Source organism: Eleutherodactylus coqui, chromosome 3 (genome assembly GCF_035609145.1).
Source record: "Eleutherodactylus coqui strain aEleCoq1 chromosome 3, aEleCoq1.hap1, whole genome shotgun sequence".
Taxonomy (NCBI): Eukaryota; Metazoa; Chordata; class Amphibia; order Anura; family Eleutherodactylidae; genus Eleutherodactylus; species Eleutherodactylus coqui.
The window spans coordinates 288,959,576-288,978,966 of NC_089839.1; the positions used below are offsets into that span (position 1 = coordinate 288,959,576).

Genomic DNA, 19,391 nt, shown 5'->3' on the forward strand with positions numbered 1-19,391 from the left:
ACACTGGGACCACTTTCATAGAGGGTTCGTGAACTTCATGTATTCATTGTAACGTTAGCTCATGTACATTTGGGATAAAGCATTGAAGTGATTGTGCCAAGAAGATAGCCTTATGTTTATATGCTTTTAGGGCATACGAATGCTGTAGAGAAGGGTGGGTGGGTCGGTCGGTCAGCCGTAGTAATGTATTATTACAGAGTGAATGGCCATTCTGTAACACACGGACACCAAAAAGTTAGCCGAAGCAGCTCTCTGGTCCCACTTGGGGTCCCTACAAACATGAATAGGGATCTGGTCTTGCAGACTTTGTATTAAAAGACTGCCTGGCCGGCTATCCTCTAACACTACATTCCCCCAGTAGTGGCCGCAACTCTTCATTTGGCAGGGTGCTGGGGGTCAGACCTAGGGTCACCGGCCATGTACAGAGAGGTGTTAGTGTCTGATGGCACAACCCTTTAATGTATTATCTGGGTGTTCAGCATGTGATCATAGGAGGTAGAGTTGGAAGGGACCTCCAGGGTCATCGGGTCGAACCCCCTGCTCCATGCAGGATCACTAAATCATCCCAGACAGATAATTTATCCAGCCTTTATTTGAACACTTCCATTGAAGAACTCACACCTCCTGTGGTAACCTGTTCCACTCATTGATCACCCTCAGTCAGAAAGTTTTTACTAATATATCGCTTTACACGATACGCACCCACCGTTTGCACTAGTCACCTCCTAAAAACCAGATTTGTGCATTTAAATAAGAAACAGTAATCCTATTCCATTTATTGATAAAACATATTTCATTCTACTCATATAACAAGAACATCACTGATCAGCTGATAGTTCCCCAAAACGACCATCACACATTCTGACCCCAAAACATTACATAGAAATACTGTACATTCAAAAATCATCAACATTGATCCTGAGATCGGCACAAAAAAAAATACTTTCCAAAAACATTTTTTTTTAATCATCACTAAGCTTATGGAATTCCAAAATGAAGGAGCTCCTCTGCCACACCTGATCAGCTGGTTTATTTTCTCTGCGCTGCCCCTACAGGAGACACGTAGTATTGCACGCTTCAATTATAGAGCACTAGGAATATGTATAAAGATGGGAGTTTTATGGTTTAGTCTATGGATCTGTGTGCGAGTCATACTGTATGGTGAGGGTCAAAACCAAGATCATAAGAAAACAAAAACACCTCCCTTTACTCCCCCCCCTCCCCCTCCTGTAAATAACTTTTATTACATTTTTCCTTTTACCCAAGTGAGCACCACTATTTAAAACTGGGAAGCATAGACTATACAGACAAATAAGGTCTAGCTATAGCCGCTTGCCAACATCTCATTACAGAGACCCCCAGCACCCTAAGGGCATGTCATTACTACTAGAGGTGCTAAGAAAGGTGGCGCACAAACTGAGAATCTTCACGTTCCTAGATTGGAGGTAGCTTGTCCTTATTTAAGGGGCATCTAAACCAAAAGTACAAGTTGGTCGAGTTGAAAAACGACAAATCACTGCAGTTGAGCGTCTGCTGATGTCCGTCCCCTTGCCAGTTCTCTTCCGGCAGCAGAGAGAGCGATGGCATCACCAACACCACGCGGGCGCTGAAGCTGGTCACCGGGTCACCTTGGCCAATATTAACAGCAGCGATCACCTGTTCTGTTCTAGCTGCAGAGCGAAGATGTCCATATAACAGAACAACAGCGGGGACCAGGCGGAGCGGAAGGGGGCGAGTCCGGCAAGACAAACTTGTTTTCTTACAGCATTGTAAATACAATCTCTTGCATTGGCCAATGATGTTGGAGCTGAAGATGATTTTCCGAGAGCCATAGCGCTTTGTCCACAATTTAAAAAAATAGCTAAAAACTTTAAAAAAGGGTATCCAGAGCAAAATAACTTAAAATTTAGAACCACATCAAGCAAAGCAAAAGGGGACTTGCCCTTATCAGACCCCACAATACGCAGCCTCTGTTGGCAGTGGTGGCCAGGACCCGCCAATCAGTAGCCACAGCGTCACTGCTTGTTCTCCTGGCATTCCAGGCGCTAGGAGTTTTGAGTGGTGTCACTATGGCTTCCGACTGGCAGGCAAGTTGCGGGGCTGCAGCAATGGATCACCACGACTGAGGAGGGCAAGTATCCGCTTGCTTTAACCGGACAACTCCTTTAAGCAAACTGCTGCCATAACGTATAGTGACACATCAGAAGTTTTGCTCGGTGGGGTTCAGGTGCCAAGACTCCATTGAACGGTAAAGCAAAGAGGCAGGAGCACGCAGCCAGGTGTTGCGCCCTTCGGCTGTGATGGGCAATGTGTGTACAGACCCAAACCTTCTACTGCGATCATACAACACTACAAGAAGGGCCAATCGGGAACAGTCCACAGCTCTGCCCCTTTGTTTTAGCATTTGGTGTGGGTCTCTGCACTCAGACTGCCATCAATCAAAGTTCTGATATATCACTCGGACACGTCGGAAATTTGATGAGAGTTTAGTTGCACTTTGAGAGCCGCTACAATCTGAACTTCCTTTGAGCAAGACAACATAGACTCTTAAATTAAGATGCACTAACTTTACTGTAAAGACAGTACATTGTACAGACTATAAGGCCTACCGCTAGTCATAACTCCAAGGGCATCTGACAAACTAATACAGAAGCAGGTCTTACATCCCAACGTATGGCTGCGCACATCCACAAAGGGTGTTACCCCTATACTTAAACCTATCCCCTATGGACAGAATAGAGGAGAAGTGTTTGTTCAGTGGCAGTCTGACCACTGGGAAGCCAACCAATCAAGAGAATGGAGGTCCCATATTCCCCTTTTGAATGGAGCACTGCCAAGCATGAATACGGTTTTATTTCCATTGGAGCTACTGAAGAGAAGCCAAGTACAGCGCTCGCCAATCTCTGGCAATAGAGATGAATGCTTATGCTCCACCACCACTTCATTCATACAGGGGGCCACGCGGCACCAGTTCTCATGACTGGTAGGGGTGCAAGCAGTCAGACCCCCACTGATCAGACATTTATCACCTATCACATCACTGCGCTGCATGACGCACAGATTGTCTTTTACATATTCTGATCCCCTGGGTGATGCGGTGCCCCTTCATGCCCTGTGCCAAGCAACATAAGACAGCAGTGTTCCCTAACAGCCAATGTGACCGAGCGGTCCAAGCATACCCATCTGCCTTACAGTGTAGCTCCACTTAACTAATGCAACTTTATTAATTAACAGCAAACCTGCCTATAAGCATTGAATATTTGTCAATTTAAATGTTGCTAGCCCCGCGCTCCACCCCTCGTTGGATTTTTCATATTCTCTTGTTATAGATAAGCGGCGCTAGCCTCTCAAAGTTGGTGCGTCAGGGTTGACCAGTAACTTCCATAGCAGTCTTCCTTGTCCCTCACAGATGAGCACTAACCCCAGAGGAATGTGAACATGCAGGTACTGGGATGGACGGTAAAGAATGCAGCGCTGCCTACAGACTCCTTTTTATAGCCCCCTTTCTTATTTTATGGTTGACCATATAGCAAAGTTAGTGCCTCTCTTGTTTAGGGATTCCTCAAAGTAGAACTAAAAACTTTTAAGAAACTTTTGATATGGCAAAAGTTAGAGGTCCGAGTGCCAAGAATCTCAGCGATCCCTAAAATGAAGGTGCAGAAGTGGTCGGCCGAGTGCACAGGCGCAATAGAAGGTCTATAGGGGACATTCATAAGCCTTTTTACTCCAGTTTCTGGCATAAAATAGGTTTGCACAAGGCTTTATTGCACAAATGTTTGTTGACTTGGCGGTCTGAGCTGCCATCCTGCACTTCCTGCAAAGGGGTCGCTGCAATCCTGGATTGCCTCATGTATACTTTTTTGGCAAGAAATTGGTGTGTATTACACCAGAAATGTACGCCAGCTCTGACCTAGCATACATTTGTGTGCCGAGGGAAATAATACTTAGACCGGCATTTGCAATGCTGGTCTTAATAAATTTTCTCTCATGGGTCTGGCACCCGGACACCTACCACCCAAAACCTCTGCCACGTTAGGCTGGGTTCACACGTCTTATACTTCTTATGGAATTCCCATGGCAAGACGATATTTTGCAGCATTTTAGAATGGCCTGGATGCATCTGCTAGTTCAGCCCAACACTCACCCGAAAAAGGTGCGCACTAACAGCGGCCGCTAGCGATGTGTAATATCACATTTACTAATACAAGTGCAGCTGTAATGAGAGCAGATCATTTTTATGACTACTGTTAATTATTAACAGAAACCGAGAATTCAAATCAGCCCACTAGAAACTGGAGCCCCTGGCACAAGCCCAGTGATGCCACTGCCAAACTGAGAAACTATACCCTTGTCAACAGCGTTTCAGCTCTGCACCCGCATTACGTACAATCTACACCCTCACCCTCTAACACACTGACTGGGTGATAATCGCATCCGGTGGTTTACCAGAATATATATATATTTTGCCCATTTCCTGAATATATATATTTGCTGTAGCCGATTAACCCCTCCACCCCCAAAGCTGTCAGATGGGCAGTACAGTCTGGCTTGTAGTGATGAGACAGACAGAAATAGAAGAGACCTTGCAATACAATTAAAACTGGTATTACAGCTTACATACAAAAAGAATAGAAAAAAAATAGATATCGACTAGGCAATGAATAAAGTTTGTGATGTGGAAGACTCTCAGCCGAGTCATTATCCTTCACGGTCAAAGATTTCTTGGACTTTGCTGAAGACCTGAAACGAAAAAGAACGCAAACACTTAAGAGGGTATCTAAACCGAAAGCTCCTTTCAGCAAAATCTGCGTTAAAAGGGGGAGTTCCAGGCAGAGGCATCCATCTATTGCTACATCGAGGGTCTTGACGCATGGGATGCCCACCAATCTCCGGCAGCTAGGAGGAGTCCGAATGCTGTGGCGGTTGAATGGAGCGGCAAGGACAATGGTCAAAGTCTATGGCTCTGTGCTAGACCGCTTCCATCAGCACCATAGATTTTCAAACATTCGAACTCCACCTAGCTGTGGTCTTCTGATTGAAAAAAAACGGTGGTCCGGGTTCCCTATTCCAACTATCTGTAGGGGTCCAAGTTGATAAGTTATAAATGCTTCTGCTTGGAACAACCCTTTAATAGAGAGGGGTGTCCTGTTTGAGACCGTTTATCAGTGGAACAGCGAGCATCACTGGAGGACGCCACAAGTTCATGCATTACATTGACAGCCCGCTGCTTTTCATACAAGGTAAAGACAATGGCGCAACCTTACTTGTCTGAAATCAAGAGTCAGTGCATAAAAGGGGTTGTATCAAGGTCTGAAATGATGCCTTATCCTTTATAATTGATGGGACCCCCACGATCTCCAGAACGAAGGCCACGACAGTCTCCGCAGGAATGAGTGGAGGACAAGTATGTATGTAACCTCCCAATACATTCCAGGGATAGAGCCAGAGAGGAGTATAAGCGCTCGGAACTGTCCGACATGGTCACTGAAACGAATGGAGCGGCTCCCTTCATGCGGGGATCATCAGGATCCTTGTTCTCCAGATCAGAGGGGGTCCCAGTGTTTGGACACCCACCACAGTTATAACCCATCCTGGGGCTAAGGTATAACTTCAGATTTTGGTGCAACCCATTTAAAACATTTAATCCCCTTTATTCAGTTCAGTGACACATTGTGAGGCTCATAGTCTAATCTTTAGAGGTCTGGAAGTGTTCACAAAGCTCCCCGATGGCAGAGAAAGCTCCAGCTGTCTTAAGAGACTCCAGGCCTTGAACGTTAAAAGGATCCATGGACTCTTGATTTCAATCAAATCAGATTGGGACAACCCATGGTTTTTGCCCGACTCCCTTGTATGACTCTTCCCATTGCTAGCTTATCAACTTGAATGACTGCAAGTCTTGGTTCGGCAGCACCTTAGCCACTATACACAATCCAAGTCTCTATAATGTATGGCGCATATTGGTCCTAAGAGGCGCCCCGCGTGATTGGCCTTTGGCATTACACATTGGCCTTTGCAATGATTTTAATTGCCACTGCGTACTGCTACATTTCTCCTGCGGAGGCACTGTAGGAGAACTGAACATTTGCTGCCATGTTTTCACAAAGAAAACAGCCAATCAAAGGGTGTCCCGCAACTTGGCTGTCATGTGACCAAACTGTTCAAGGACCCTCTAATAATAAGAAACTTGTCAGCACCAGACATCCGCTTTAGCTGCAGGATCAGTATTTACAGTGTAACAGAGCAGCAGCTCGTTAGTCGCCACCACGAAACTCTTCTGCCAAGTACAAGTTGTAACCAACCTGATCTACGGACTTTGAGGCATCAACTTTTCGGGCCTTTCCCTTCTGCTCATAGAGGGCAATGATGGGTCTGGTGGACTGGAGGTACGTCTGAATCCTGCAACGTAAAGGAGAATTCAGGGTAGATAGTTTGCTTTGAACATGATTTTAGGGGTGCAGCAACAATTTGGATAGATCCTTCCTTATTAGTTAGCTTTCTGGGGTTGAGGGGCGTCTTTAACCAACACTATATGAACTGCCTATTTACACGGGCCGATCGACGTTCAGTCGGGGCATGCATTTACATTGAGAGATCATCATTCAGATCCCCGCTGGATAAGGGAATTTTAACGATTTATCGGCCGTGTAAAAGGGCTTTAAAGGAGGTTCATAGATGGGGGTAAGGGGACTACAGGCTGCTGGGAGGGGAGGAAACGACAAAGCTTATTTTACGTGTCTTACAGTCACATGTACTATGGCTTTATGGAGAAAAAACAATTATAGCGACACCTTAAAGTGGTTATACCATGAATTATTGTTATACCAAAAGTCTAAAAAGGCTATTAATAGCAGAAAAATGCATTTCTAGCATTAAAAAAAATACCCTTTTCAAATATAAAAATGAACCAGAATCTAAAGTTACCCCATATCCACAAGATATACATAGTAACATAGTATGTTAGGCTGAAAGAAGACAATGTCCATCTAGTTCAGCCCGTTTCCCCAACCCCTTGTTGATCCAGAGGTAGGCAAAAAAAACAAACAAACAAACGAGGCAGGCGCCAATTGGGGTAACTTGTTAATCTGTAGGGGTCCATCTGCTGGAAAACCCACCAATCCCACAAAAGGAGTACTTGGCGGTCCCCGCATGAATGGAGCAGAAGATGTGCGTGCGCGTCAATGCTCCAATCGTTTCAAAGACAGCTGAACTGCAGTGAAGTGGCGGTGCACATGCACATCCTCCACTCCACTGATGTGGGGACTGGCGGGACTTCCATTTTCAGGATTGACAGAGTCGCAGTAGTCCGACCCTCTCCATGATCACAAAAGTTACCCCCTTATCATGTGGGGAATCTCTTTAGATTTTGGTACAACTACTTTAAAATAATCCAGAACACAGCCAGTAGGTTTACATGGCGAAGAGATCATCATTTCCTACACATTCTGTAGGACGGCGTCCCGCTGAAGCCGTAACGCAGCACCTCAGGAGAAGCAGCCGATGTGCCCGAATGTATTATCAGAGCTCATCCAGGACCGTTCCTACAGATCTACGCAATCATGTAAATGGGAAGGTGTGTGATGACCCTCTTTACGCACCTCTTTTCCAGGCTCTCTCGGTTATCATCACTTCTTCCGCTACTCTTCCCTCTCTCCAGGCAGCGCGAGATGCAAGTCTGACATAAAGGAAACAATTAGTCGTGGGTCCAACCGCATTACAGTAAGAACTGAAAGCATCAACATAAAAGCTGCAAATACAATGCATATACAGCAGACATCACTTCCATAATCCATCATCCACCCCACGTACAGCAGTTTAACCCCATGCTGTCTGGTAGTTCAGCTCCGCATGCAGAAGCTAAACCGCTGTGCAATGAAATACTATCCAATATGCCTTGGGTTATAATTCCTTACCATTTTCAGGATCTCTGCTTACTGCAAGTCAGTTAGGCCGGTTTCACATCTGTGTCGGTACCAACAGCCGGAGGTTCCATCACAGATCCAGCTCAAACTACTGCCTAAAAGCCAGGCATGGCAGTCAATGGGGTCCGTCCGGCTGCAAGGAATCCCCCTTCCCTGCTCCCTAAATACAGCAAGAAAGCAGAATCTCCAGCGCAGATGTGAAACCACCATTAAGCTGGGTTCACACAGGGCGGGATTGCTGTGCAGAAAGTCTGCACAGCCATTCTGTCCATGGCTCCTAATCCCGGGATTAGCCAGCAAAGTGGACAAAATTTTGCAAAAATCTCGTCCACACGCTGCGGCCAAGACGCACGAAAACTGACATGCGGTGCGGAATTCAATTCTGCAGCACGTCAATTCTTTTCTCTTTTCCATAGCGGCCTCTTTCCTCTATAGAAAGAGAAAGCTGCAGTTGAATGCCGACGGCGAAACCGCGGGTTTTGAAGCTGTGATTTTCCAGCAGAATTCTCACAGTTTTTCGGTGCGCCGTCACTGCGAGAATTGCACTGAAATTCCCTCCTGTGTGACCCCAGCCTTAGGCCGCCTGCAGACGAGCGAGTCGGATCCGGCGGCGAGAATTCTCGCCGCGGGACCCGAGCGCCTGCAGAGACGAGCGCGTACTCACCCGCGCTTGGCGGCCCCGAATACGGTTCACGTCTCGCACCTTGTTGGCTCGTCCACTTATCGTTTGGTTTAATCAGTGCTAGCTTTGCGATTTCTCATTTGAGCAAACAATGTATCTGCCCGTCTAAACAGAGTATACGGGAAAACGAATGAACTCTGGCATCATTCGCTCGTTCAGACGACAAATCGTCTTGTCTTAAGCATCGCTTACCTCATTATCACAATCGAAGAACAGTACAAAGGACACGTCCGCCTTGCCGTCCATTGTCCTGTCCCAGCCCTGCAGATTGTCCTCGTTCCTGGGGAAACCGTCAATAAGGAACTTGTTCTTCTCTGCATTTGCTGCCATGATTTGCTCCATTGCCTGAACCATAAAGAAAGAGTATTAGAAGAACTGACATGTTAAATCACGTGCTGAATGTACCCAGGGGGCACCAATTACCCAAGGATTGTCCTATTGGTATTTGCTGAGAGATAAATGGGCACACTCTTCACAGATGAGAAACAGATCATGCCAATGTGCTGCATCCATGTATATCAGAAAGACTGGTGCCTGCCTGCTGCAATTCAGACGTACGGCTAATGTGCACTTAGTATACATGCTGGGAAAAGCAACCTGCAACCTTAACCCCTTGAGTGGCACGCCCGGAAATTTTCCGGGACGAGCTCCACTGCTCATAGCGACATAGCCCGGAATATTTCCGGGCTATGTATCACTATGGGAGCTGCAGAGCACAATGCCACAAGCTGTGACAGTGTGCTCTACCTGCACAGTCCCACAGAGAACAAAGCAAGGGCTTTGAAAAACCAGCAGAAGATATTGCCGACATGTCGGCAATGTCCTGCTTTGTTTACAGGTTGCCATAGAGACCATCGGCTTGTCAGAAGCAAGCCGATGGTCTCTGTGGCAGGGAGAGCTGGTGCATGGCTGTCAGAGGACAGCTAGGTACCAGCTCTTACAGCAGAGATCAGAGAAAACCTCCGATCTCCGCTGTGTTAACCCTTTACATGTGGCAGTCTATGTGACTGCAGCATGTAAAGGACTGTCAGTACAGCATGTAAAGGGCTGTCACCATCGGACCCCCGGAATGTGATCAGGGGTCCTGATGGGTCCCTGTGGAAGTCCCCTAAAGGGACAAAAATGTAAAAAAAAATAATAAAAACACTTGTCTCCCTTTACTTTGTAAAAAATCAAAAATACAATCACACATGTGGTATCCATGCGTCGTAATGACCCAGAGAAGGAAGTTAATACATTATTTAACCCCTTAATCACATGGCCCCTTTTTTTCCTTCCCCCCCCCCCCCCCCATTTATTTTTTTCCTCCCCCGTTTAAAAAAAAAATCACCACTTGTCCCACAAAAAACAAGCCCTCATATGGCCGTGTCAATGGAAAAATGAAAAAGTTATGGCTCTTGAGACGCAACTGCAAAATTAGTTGAAATTCAATGATTAGACCATTTTAAAAAACCTGCCCTGGTGGGCACGATAGGGTGGTAGGAAACCCGCCACTCAAGGGGTTAAAGCTCCACTCACCTGACGCAGGCCAAAAAGAGGGTCCTGACATCAGGCCAGTATATTGAAGATTTATAGGATAATATATATATTAGTAGCGTAGTAAACTTTGTTATTCCACAGAATGGTATACAATAAAAATAGAAGTATACGGTGTTTGTTTTTTTACAATGGGACACCATAGGATATGTATCCACTGGACATACTTTCCTACCACAAGTAATTACTTGGACACCTACACAAGAATTAACAGTAGTATTTACACATTAATACTTAGTGGGACTCCTTTGGCTGTAATGACATCAGATACTCTTGATAGCATACTTTCTATTAATGTCTGATATACTTCAGCTGGCACTTCCCTCCAATCATCCTGCAAACGTCTGACAAGTACTCTCAAAAAAGCTGGCCTTTAATGGTGCAAAGAAAATCATCATTGGAATGGAATGGAGTGACAAATCAAGCTACTCCATCTTCACATCAGATGGGCGTACCGGGGTGTGGAAGAGCCTGGGGAAGGCTTATTTCTGGAGTGTGTTGAGCCAACAGATAAGTACTGAGGAGGTTCCATTATGTTGAGGATATTTTTCATGGCATAGTCCGTTGGTTGTAGCGGCAAGAACCACGAACACGGAGGTGTACCCGGATATTCCAGAGAATAGTGTGCTGCCGACAACATGTTGATGTGTGCTCTGTTAATGGTCAGCAATACCTCCAACAAGACAACGCGCCTCGTCACAAGTCCCAACCTGAAATCTACTAAAATGTCTTTGGGATAAACTGGAACGTCGGGTCAGGATATATGAACAGCATCCATCTTCTTCTTTGAGAGAACTTGCCAGACGTTTGCTGATGAATGGAGGGAAATACCAGTTGAAGTGTATCAGATGTTAGTAGACAGTATGCCATGGAGAGGATCCGATGTCATTAGGGCCAAAGGAGCCCCACTAAGGATTAACATATGGAAATAGATACTACTTGTGATTCTTGCTCAGGTGTGCAGTTACTCTTATCCGGATAGTGTACAGTGGGTTACGCCGCATGCCTCTATAGCTATACGTCAGGAGCTCCTCCCAGCATATATGTCAGGAGGCGGTCGTTACGGTGATGTAAACAGGACTTTCAAGTTACAAATCTGCATTCACTATGGATACATATAATGAATTCCACCTTTAAATTTACCTTTTGACATTGAAATCGGATTTTCAAACCGAAGAAGTAATGGTGGTATATAAAGTACCAAGACCCCTTTGTCTGGAGTACCCATCAGTCAGCACTACAATATGCCTCTAAAGGCTGATAACAGGGAAAAATAGACTACACATTAGATAAACGCATATGCCACTATATCCCATAGCGGAGATGTGCTGGGAGGAGTCGTTTTGCAGTCTGGAAAGTGATTAATTATGCAGCATATGTGATAAACCTCGTCGGCTGCAGTATTCTATATATTCTACTGTATGAAGGGTTCCTCTGTGAGTCGCGTCTGCCGGCTATAAAAAGCCACGTGGAAACAGGACATCAGCATCCTGGAAGCTTGTAGCAATCGGCGTCTGACGTCACGGAGTGGAAAAGCTGCACAACCCATTGTGGTCATTGCAATAGTTCACAGCAGGACGTGTGATGGAGTTATTATATGGCCACCAGCACACACCTCTGTATATTGGGAACTACATCTGGGCCACTGCATTACAACGGACCCTCTAGATGCCAATGAGCGGGTACTAAAATAAAACAATCACATGTGGGCACATGGACCCCAAAGAGGAGACGCCCTGCTTATAACTTATTAGCTCAAGGTATCTGCAGCACTTTCATCATCCAGGCTTATTCATTAACACGGCTATCAGATAACACAGCACAACAGTCATTTGCTTGCAGCGTCATCATTTACTGCAGATCCACCTGATGAGGCACAAAGCCTTTTCCCATAGAAATAACAGCGGAATCTTCCAGTTGGATACGAGGATTACTACTGCAACGAAAAAAGTTCTGCAACTTTCTAATAAAACTTTTTGCCCTGCACTCGCAGCAGATCCGGACAGGCGAGTACGGCTCTCTGGTGGTCACTGGGTCGGATTCCGCTGAGAGATTTCGCAGTCGGATTCCGACCACGGCCGTGGGCAGGAGGCTATAACTATTTCTGAGGGCTGTCAGTAAAAGTTGTTTAATGTGGCTGCGCCAAGATATCAAGTTCTCTTATCCACAGGATAGGGAATACCTTTGGGCAATCAGATGCCGAGACCCCACACCAATCTGTAAAATGGGGAGGTCCCAAAGGTCGCCGTGTGAATGCAGCAGAGGTCGGGCACGCCACCGCTCCATTGATTTCAATGGGAGCAGTAGAGGTACTTGAGCTTTTTCTCTGTAATATCTGGCGCCCCCACTGGAATGCATGGAGCAGCGATCATAGTTTACCCTTATACTGTGGATAGGTGAGAAATGTTTAGCTCTCAGGATTACTATATTGTAGTTTTTTTCCAAATTTTTCATGAAAAACAAACAAAAAAAAAACCACAGCAAGCAGAGATATTGAAATAGTGAGGAATTGAGACAAAGTATTATTACAAAGTTGCAGAACATTTAAAAGGGGTAGTGAAACAGTAGAGATGGTCTGTCCTCAGGAAAAGCCATCAATAGTTAATCAGCAGGGGTCCCTCCACCCGTGGACCCTACTGTTCAGCTGCTCACTGGGTTAGTGGACTGCTGCAAGCAGCTGATTACTGCAGGACGTAGATAGCGCCATTCTTGCTGCAGTGGCTGGGCTTGGTATTAGAGTATGGGTTTTATTTGCTTCAATGAGAACTTTGCCTGTAATACCAAGCCTGGCCACTGCAGTGGAAACGGAGTTGTCTGCTTACTGCAAAAATCAGCTAAGTGCATAGGTGTACTGGCCTGGCGAATAGCTGATTGCTGGGGGTTCCTTGCAGTGGACTCCAGCTGATCTACTATTGATGGCTTATACTGAGGATGGGCCTACAAGTGTTTATAGCTGCACAACCCGCTTTAAAGGGCTTACTTAAAATTGAAATGGCAGGTGCAGTTGTGGTAAAACAACAAATCAGGCAGTACTGACCTGTCCTTACCCATCAGGTGCCCACTGCCTGCCAATCAGTGGTGTCATGTTCCAAACTCCAGGCATCATGGTGCCCAGGATGTGAGTGCCGAGAATGGGCAGTGATGCTGCAGTCTCTTGACTTCTGCTGTCAGACTGGGAGCACAGCGGGCGCTGCAGCGCAGGCGGACAGGTAAGTACTGCTGTATTGTCACAAATCTGTACCCGATATTTAGTTGTCAAGCAGTAACCGGACAACCCCTGTAACTTTCCGAGGGCGCACACTGGTCACATGGTCGGGCACAAGGTGACTGAGCCCAGCAGCCATCTCTTACCCTCTGCAGCAGGCTGATGGTGATCTCTACAGGGACTATCTTCCCATCCGTGATGTAGGACTCGATGAGCTCCCCGTACTGCGATCCCGGCCTCTTCCTCTCGTCACGCAGCAGGTCTCCGGCCGACAGATGGGTGTAGCCGTACTTCTAAAGACGAACAGGACAATATTCTATTAGATTATGCACATGCGGCTGATTGGCTTCCTGGGGGCTCCCCATATTGTGAGCGCAGCATAGACACCAGCACTTAGCTGTCCCCCACCAGCTGCGGGGGCATCCGGCCTTCAGGTCACGCGAAACATACGACTACTGTCATGCAGCAACTTTCAGTTTTGCTGCAGTCTGCAACTACCCCAAGTCATGCCAAGCAGGGCCTTCCAAGTCGTGCCAAGCAGAGCCTTGCCTCCACCCCCCCAAGTCGTGCCAAGCAGAGCCTCCCCCCCCCCAAAGTCATGCCAAGCAGAGCCTTGCCTAACCCCCCCCCCCCCCCCAAGTCGTGCCAAGCAGAGGCTTCAAATTTGTGCCAAGCAGAGCCTCGCCCCCCCAAGTCGTGCCAAGCAGGGCCTCCCCAATCCCCCCCCCCATGTATTCACCTCTCAGGCAGCTTCAGCTGGATGTTGTCACAAATTACATGCTGGCGGGGCGCGAGCAGCAGATATAATCTAATCCAGTCGTTCCTTGTAATTTGTACGACCCGCCGCAGTTTTCCATGCCTTATATATCCATGACATTGGCCAACCTGTCATTACAGCCCGAGAACGAGCCAAAACCCCAAATATACATCCTTCACTCCTCCAGCCCACACCAGGAACAGTTATTTGTGCATCAGATGGAGGACGGCTGGTTGGAGACCACCGCCATAAGTGAAGGGGGCCAGGACGCCATAAAGCTTCATGTCATGTGCAAGGAGGCGGCTCACAGGAACCTAAGGGTCAAGGCTGAAGGAGTGCAGCCGCCTGCTAATGGCACGGACCCCCTGCATCTATGTGACCATACGAGATCCGGAGCGCCACGGGTGCAACCGCACTATACTGCTGGACAGGACTAACTCTAAGGACCTGAGACCCCATCAACAGGGGAGACCACAAACATGAGGAAAGGGAGTAACTGCTGCGGGAGCTCCACAGACCACCCACTACTGGAAACAGTCAGCAAGCTTGTTATCAGACAACCCCCGACAACTCAGCTGAGCTCCTACATCAGGTCACTACAGTGTAAAGACCGGACTCAACGCTAATCAGCTGGGGCAGAAACTGAACAGGCAGGGAATGCTGGCAGGTTATAACTCTGAAGTCAGCAGAATAGTGAGTGCAGCTCTGGAGTGTAATATAGGATGTAACTCAGGATCAGTACAGGGTAAGTAATGTATGTATACAGTGACTCCACCAGCAGAATAGTGAGTGCAGCTCTGGAGTATAATACAGGATATAACTCAGGATCAGTACAGGATAAGTAATGTATGTACACAGTGACTCCACCAGCAGAATAGTGAGTGCAGCTCTGGAGTATAATACAGGATATAACTCAGGATCAGTACAGGATACGTAATGTATGTACACAGTGACTCCACCAGCAGAATAGTGAGTGCAGCTCTGGAGTATAATACAGGATATAACTCAGGATCAGTACAGGATACGTAATGTATGTACACAGTGACTCCACCAGCAGAATAGTGAGTGCAGCTCTGGAGTATAATACAGGATATAACTCAGGATCAGTACAGGATACGTAATGTATGTACACAGTGACTCCACCAGCAGAATAGTGAGCCGATAGCATCATCTCAGCTGTCAGCAGAACAAAGCGAAAGTATTCAGCGAACAATGGGTGGTCTGTTCCCTGACTACAGCTCCCGGCAGCTCACATGCTGCTACTTGGTACTAATAGGCATTAGTACCAATTAGTAGTTTATGCAAACTGATTGCTCAAAAGCCATCTTTGTGTCTAGGCCTTTATCTTCATTCTGTCTGTCTGGGCCTTTATCTTCAGTCTGTCTGGGCCTTTATCTTCAGTCTGTCTGTCTGGGCCTTTATCTTCAGTCTGTCTGTCTGGGCCTTTATCTTCAGTCTGTCTGTCTGGGCCTTTATCTTCAGTCTGTCTGTCTCTTTATCTTCAGTCTGTCTGTCTGGGCCTTTATCTTCTGTCTGTCTGTCTGGGCCTTTATCTTCTGTCTGTCTGGGCCTTTATCTTCTGTCTGTCTGGGCCTTTATCTTCTGTCTGTCTGGGCCTTTATCTTCTGTCTGTCTGGGCCTTTATCTTCTGTCTGTCTGGGCCTTTATCTTCTGTCTGTCTGGGCCTTTATCTTCATTCTGTCTGGGCCTTTATCTTCATTCTGTCTGGGCCTTTATCTTCATTCTGTCTGGGCCTTTATCTTCATTCTGTCTGGGCCTTTATCTTCATTCTGTCTGGGCCTTTATCTTCATTCTGTCTGGGCCTTTATCTTCATTCTGTCTGGGCCTTTATCTTCATTCTGTCTGGGCCTTTATCTTCATTCTGTCTGGGCCTTTATCTTCATTCTGTCTGTGTTTACACTGATCACTTGTCTGCATTTGCTCTTTTGATCATTCGGCTGATAATAGTCCCCGGGTCATGTATTTACACCCGGAGTCCACATTCTATGTAGATCCATTCTCTGAGCCCTAATCACCCATTGTATGAGCAGCTCCATGCAGATGGACAGCACTGCAGGGGGCTTCTGAACACTCCAGGGGTCCGCGGACATTAGGATCCTGCAGTAAACCCTGCATTGGCTCCAATGACTTGTCCAACTTGGCAGGAGAACAGAGAGGAGGACCTGACATTTCCTGACAGTGACCGTCAGGCCGCAGCTTTTTTTTTTTGCAAAGGCCTTGAAACGGCACCAAAACTAAGTTTGTACAAACCCTTACACAACAGGAGAGGAACAGTCCAGAGTCTCCCAGTGCAGGCTGGGTACATAATTACCCACAAGCAGAAGTTGGCATCCCGATGACTGTGCCAGCTCACTCCAGACACACCCTGATCACTAATGCAGGAGTCACAGATGAGGATCCCCAATAGACGTCCTGGAGTCACCCGCTTATGTGTGACCTTCCTACAGACCACACTGCGGAGTCCTGACTGCCACACCCGCAGACGACGGACCTCCACCGGCCTGCCAGATATCATTCAAGACCCCTTTACACTGGCTGCAGTCTAAAGACTCACAACTAGTGATAATGGAGCGACTACTTGCCCAGTGCCCCGTCTGCGACTACGTGTAGACGAGCCAGCAATCACTCATCTGAGTCATTGGTCAGGTGACATTCGCCCGTGTAAAGGCACCTTAAGAAACTGAAGGAGAGAACGTTTAGAAGTCGCTGCAATTTCGGCAAACTGTTTCCAGAAGTTTTGCTCAGTTGGGGGTCCTGGTGTGAGACCCCCGCTGATGGCTAGAACGAGGGGGCTCTCACCTGTGCACTCTGCCCCCTCCAGTATTTATGGGCCCATTGAAGTCGATGGGCGATTTGTTCCGAGGAACGCGAAAAGTTCGGGATGCGGTGCGGGAAACCGTCGCCTGTTCATACGACTGCAAATGAGTGAGGCTCATCCGCGTGAGATCTGTGTTTCTCGCAACGCACAAGTCTTGCGCAATTTTCTCCGAGACGTGAAACCAGCCTCATGCCTGCGTTGACTTTCAGGCTCCCTCTGGTCTCTGGCGCTTCCACTCCTTATGGTCCGCAGCAAAATCCACAGGTAACTCGAGGGGGAACCCCTTTAGGGTACGCTCACATGGCGGATTATTGCCAACCCCGCGCCAACTCCATTCAACTCGCCACAGTCCATTTCAAATACACCGGCGGCTGGCACCCAACACCGTCCCCGAGAGCGGGGGTCCGGCAGCTGGAACCAACGCCAATCCAGAAAGCGGGGGTCCGGCAATAGAGTCCCTTTAAATCTCAGCCACACAGCTCCTCTATTTGCATTAACCCTTAGTCAGCTGATTGCCCCCTGCACATGCTGAGACTTGTAGTCCCACAGGCGTTGCACCACTGGAGGTTCGGCCTCACCCCTGCACCCCATAGCTCCCGCAGTGACAGCCGCACTCACCTGCACAATCAGCTCGCACTGCGTCCCCTTCCCGGCACCGGGTCCTCCAAGGACGAACACAACCAGCGGCTTCATGACGGAGCAGACGAGAGAGCGGGCGACGTGCAAAGGGCAGCGGCTCACTGCGCCCAGTACACGGAAGAACATACAGACCAGCAGGGGGCGGAGCACGGAGCCGGCAGCCCGCCGCTGCTGCTGAGGTGTCACTCACCAGAAGTGACGTCACCGCGCCCGCCCATTCGCTGGCAGTGGCGCATGTTGATTGGCTGAATCGCCTTTCAATTACTTTGGAGTGGCGCTCATTTTAACTGTGGGCGTTTGCCAGTAGTATGGGCATGGTAAAGCCCTGGTGAATGTTGGCATTTGCCTCTATTTTAAACCTCAGTGGGGCATGTGTACCAATGTAATTATGCCAGGCTGTAATTCATTTTATTACATTGAAAAAATGGTGCCTGGTGCCACGTTTATAAGCTTCAGAAAAATAAGCGATCCGCACCAAGTACGTCCGGGATCGCCCAGGTGTATCTCAGTCGCCGGGTCGCATGCGCTATGTTGAGTAATACAGCGCCATGACATTTTGGATACATAGGTCGCACTCGTTTTATACAATGTGTCATGGCGCTGTATCATCCACAACTTGCTGTTACGCAACTGTTTGAAAGTTGCGATTTGGCTGATAAAAAAAAATTGCTAAATTATAGGAAATGCACAACCGCATGCAACATACATAGATATCCATGGTGGAAAGAGTGGCGTGCGATTTGGGGCCTGTGTCCAGAATTTAACCAACTTGGACTTTCTATGAATGTCGCAGTCGCACCTGGTCGCAACACAATACATGTGACTGTGTAGCCCTACTGTAAGGCTGGGGTCACACAGGGCGGATTTGCCGTGGATTGCCGTTGCATATCTGTACTGCAGCAAAACCGCTGCGTTTGCAGTGCACTGCAGCACAAATGAGATTTGCCAAAAAGCTGTTCTCACATTGCCGATTTTTTCCACACAGCCGCAGTGCGGAAATGCAGCTGTGGCGCGGTTTTAAAAGATGCAGCATGCTCATTCTTCGGGCTTTTCCGCAGCGCTTTTTTGTCCATAGACCTCTATGGACGCAGCCAAATCCGCGGCAAAAAGTAAAAAAGCGCTGCAGAAAAAAACGCTTGTGGATTTTTCTGCACGAAAATCCGCAGAAAAATCCGCAAGCCCAAATTAAGCTTTGAAGCGGTTCTTCTGCGGCAAAACCGCAACGGAAAAACCACGGCAAATTCGCCATGTGTGAATCTAGCCTTAGACTCCATATGGGCGGTACACAGAGTTAGTATCAGACATGTCGACTCACACACTTTTACGGGGAGTCACCCTATCGTTAGCCCTTCACACAGGCGAGCGCGATATCGTGCCAAGCAATTCGCGCTCGCCAATGTGCAACTTTCACGGCAATGTGACATGTTTTTTATTGTTTTTTTTAAAATCGCTTTGCTTCTGTGAAATTGCGAACCTCCCGCGTGTGAGGTTCACGTTTCCTATTGACTTCATTGGGAAACATCGCATCTCCCTTGCATGCCCATCGCACGCCATGCGAGTCCCACGCGATGTCTTTCAAGGTCCCATTAAAAACGTTGGGCGAGGCGTTCCGTGGGGGCGCCAATAGATAGAACGGGCTGCGATTGTTTTCCTTACAACGATGCTGTGAGGGAAGACAGAACGCGTGCGAAAAAATCCTTTCAAACGAATGGGCTTCATATCCGTGCGAGCGGTGTGCGAATCACACAAAACGTGCGCGAGATTAACGTTCGTGTGAATGAGCCCTCAGCCGCCCCGTGATGTATAGTTTTCAC

General features: G+C 47.5%; 1 protein-coding gene across 1 annotated transcript; it reads right to left on the bottom strand.

Annotated features, from left to right (window-relative positions):
- Positions 1-745: 745 nt before the first annotated feature.
- CMPK1 (cytidine/uridine monophosphate kinase 1) lies at positions 746-17,727 on the bottom strand. Its single transcript, XM_066597628.1, has 6 exons — positions 17,557-17,727; positions 13,489-13,635; positions 8,794-8,946; positions 7,596-7,672; positions 6,300-6,396; positions 746-4,740 (listed from the first exon to the last, which is right to left on the bottom strand). Exons 1-6 carry the CDS (start codon positions 17,701-17,703, stop codon positions 4,699-4,701), a joined length of 663 nt encoding a protein of 220 aa, XP_066453725.1. The 5' UTR covers positions 17,704-17,727; the 3' UTR covers positions 746-4,698.
- Positions 17,728-19,391: the final 1,664 nt, after the last annotated feature.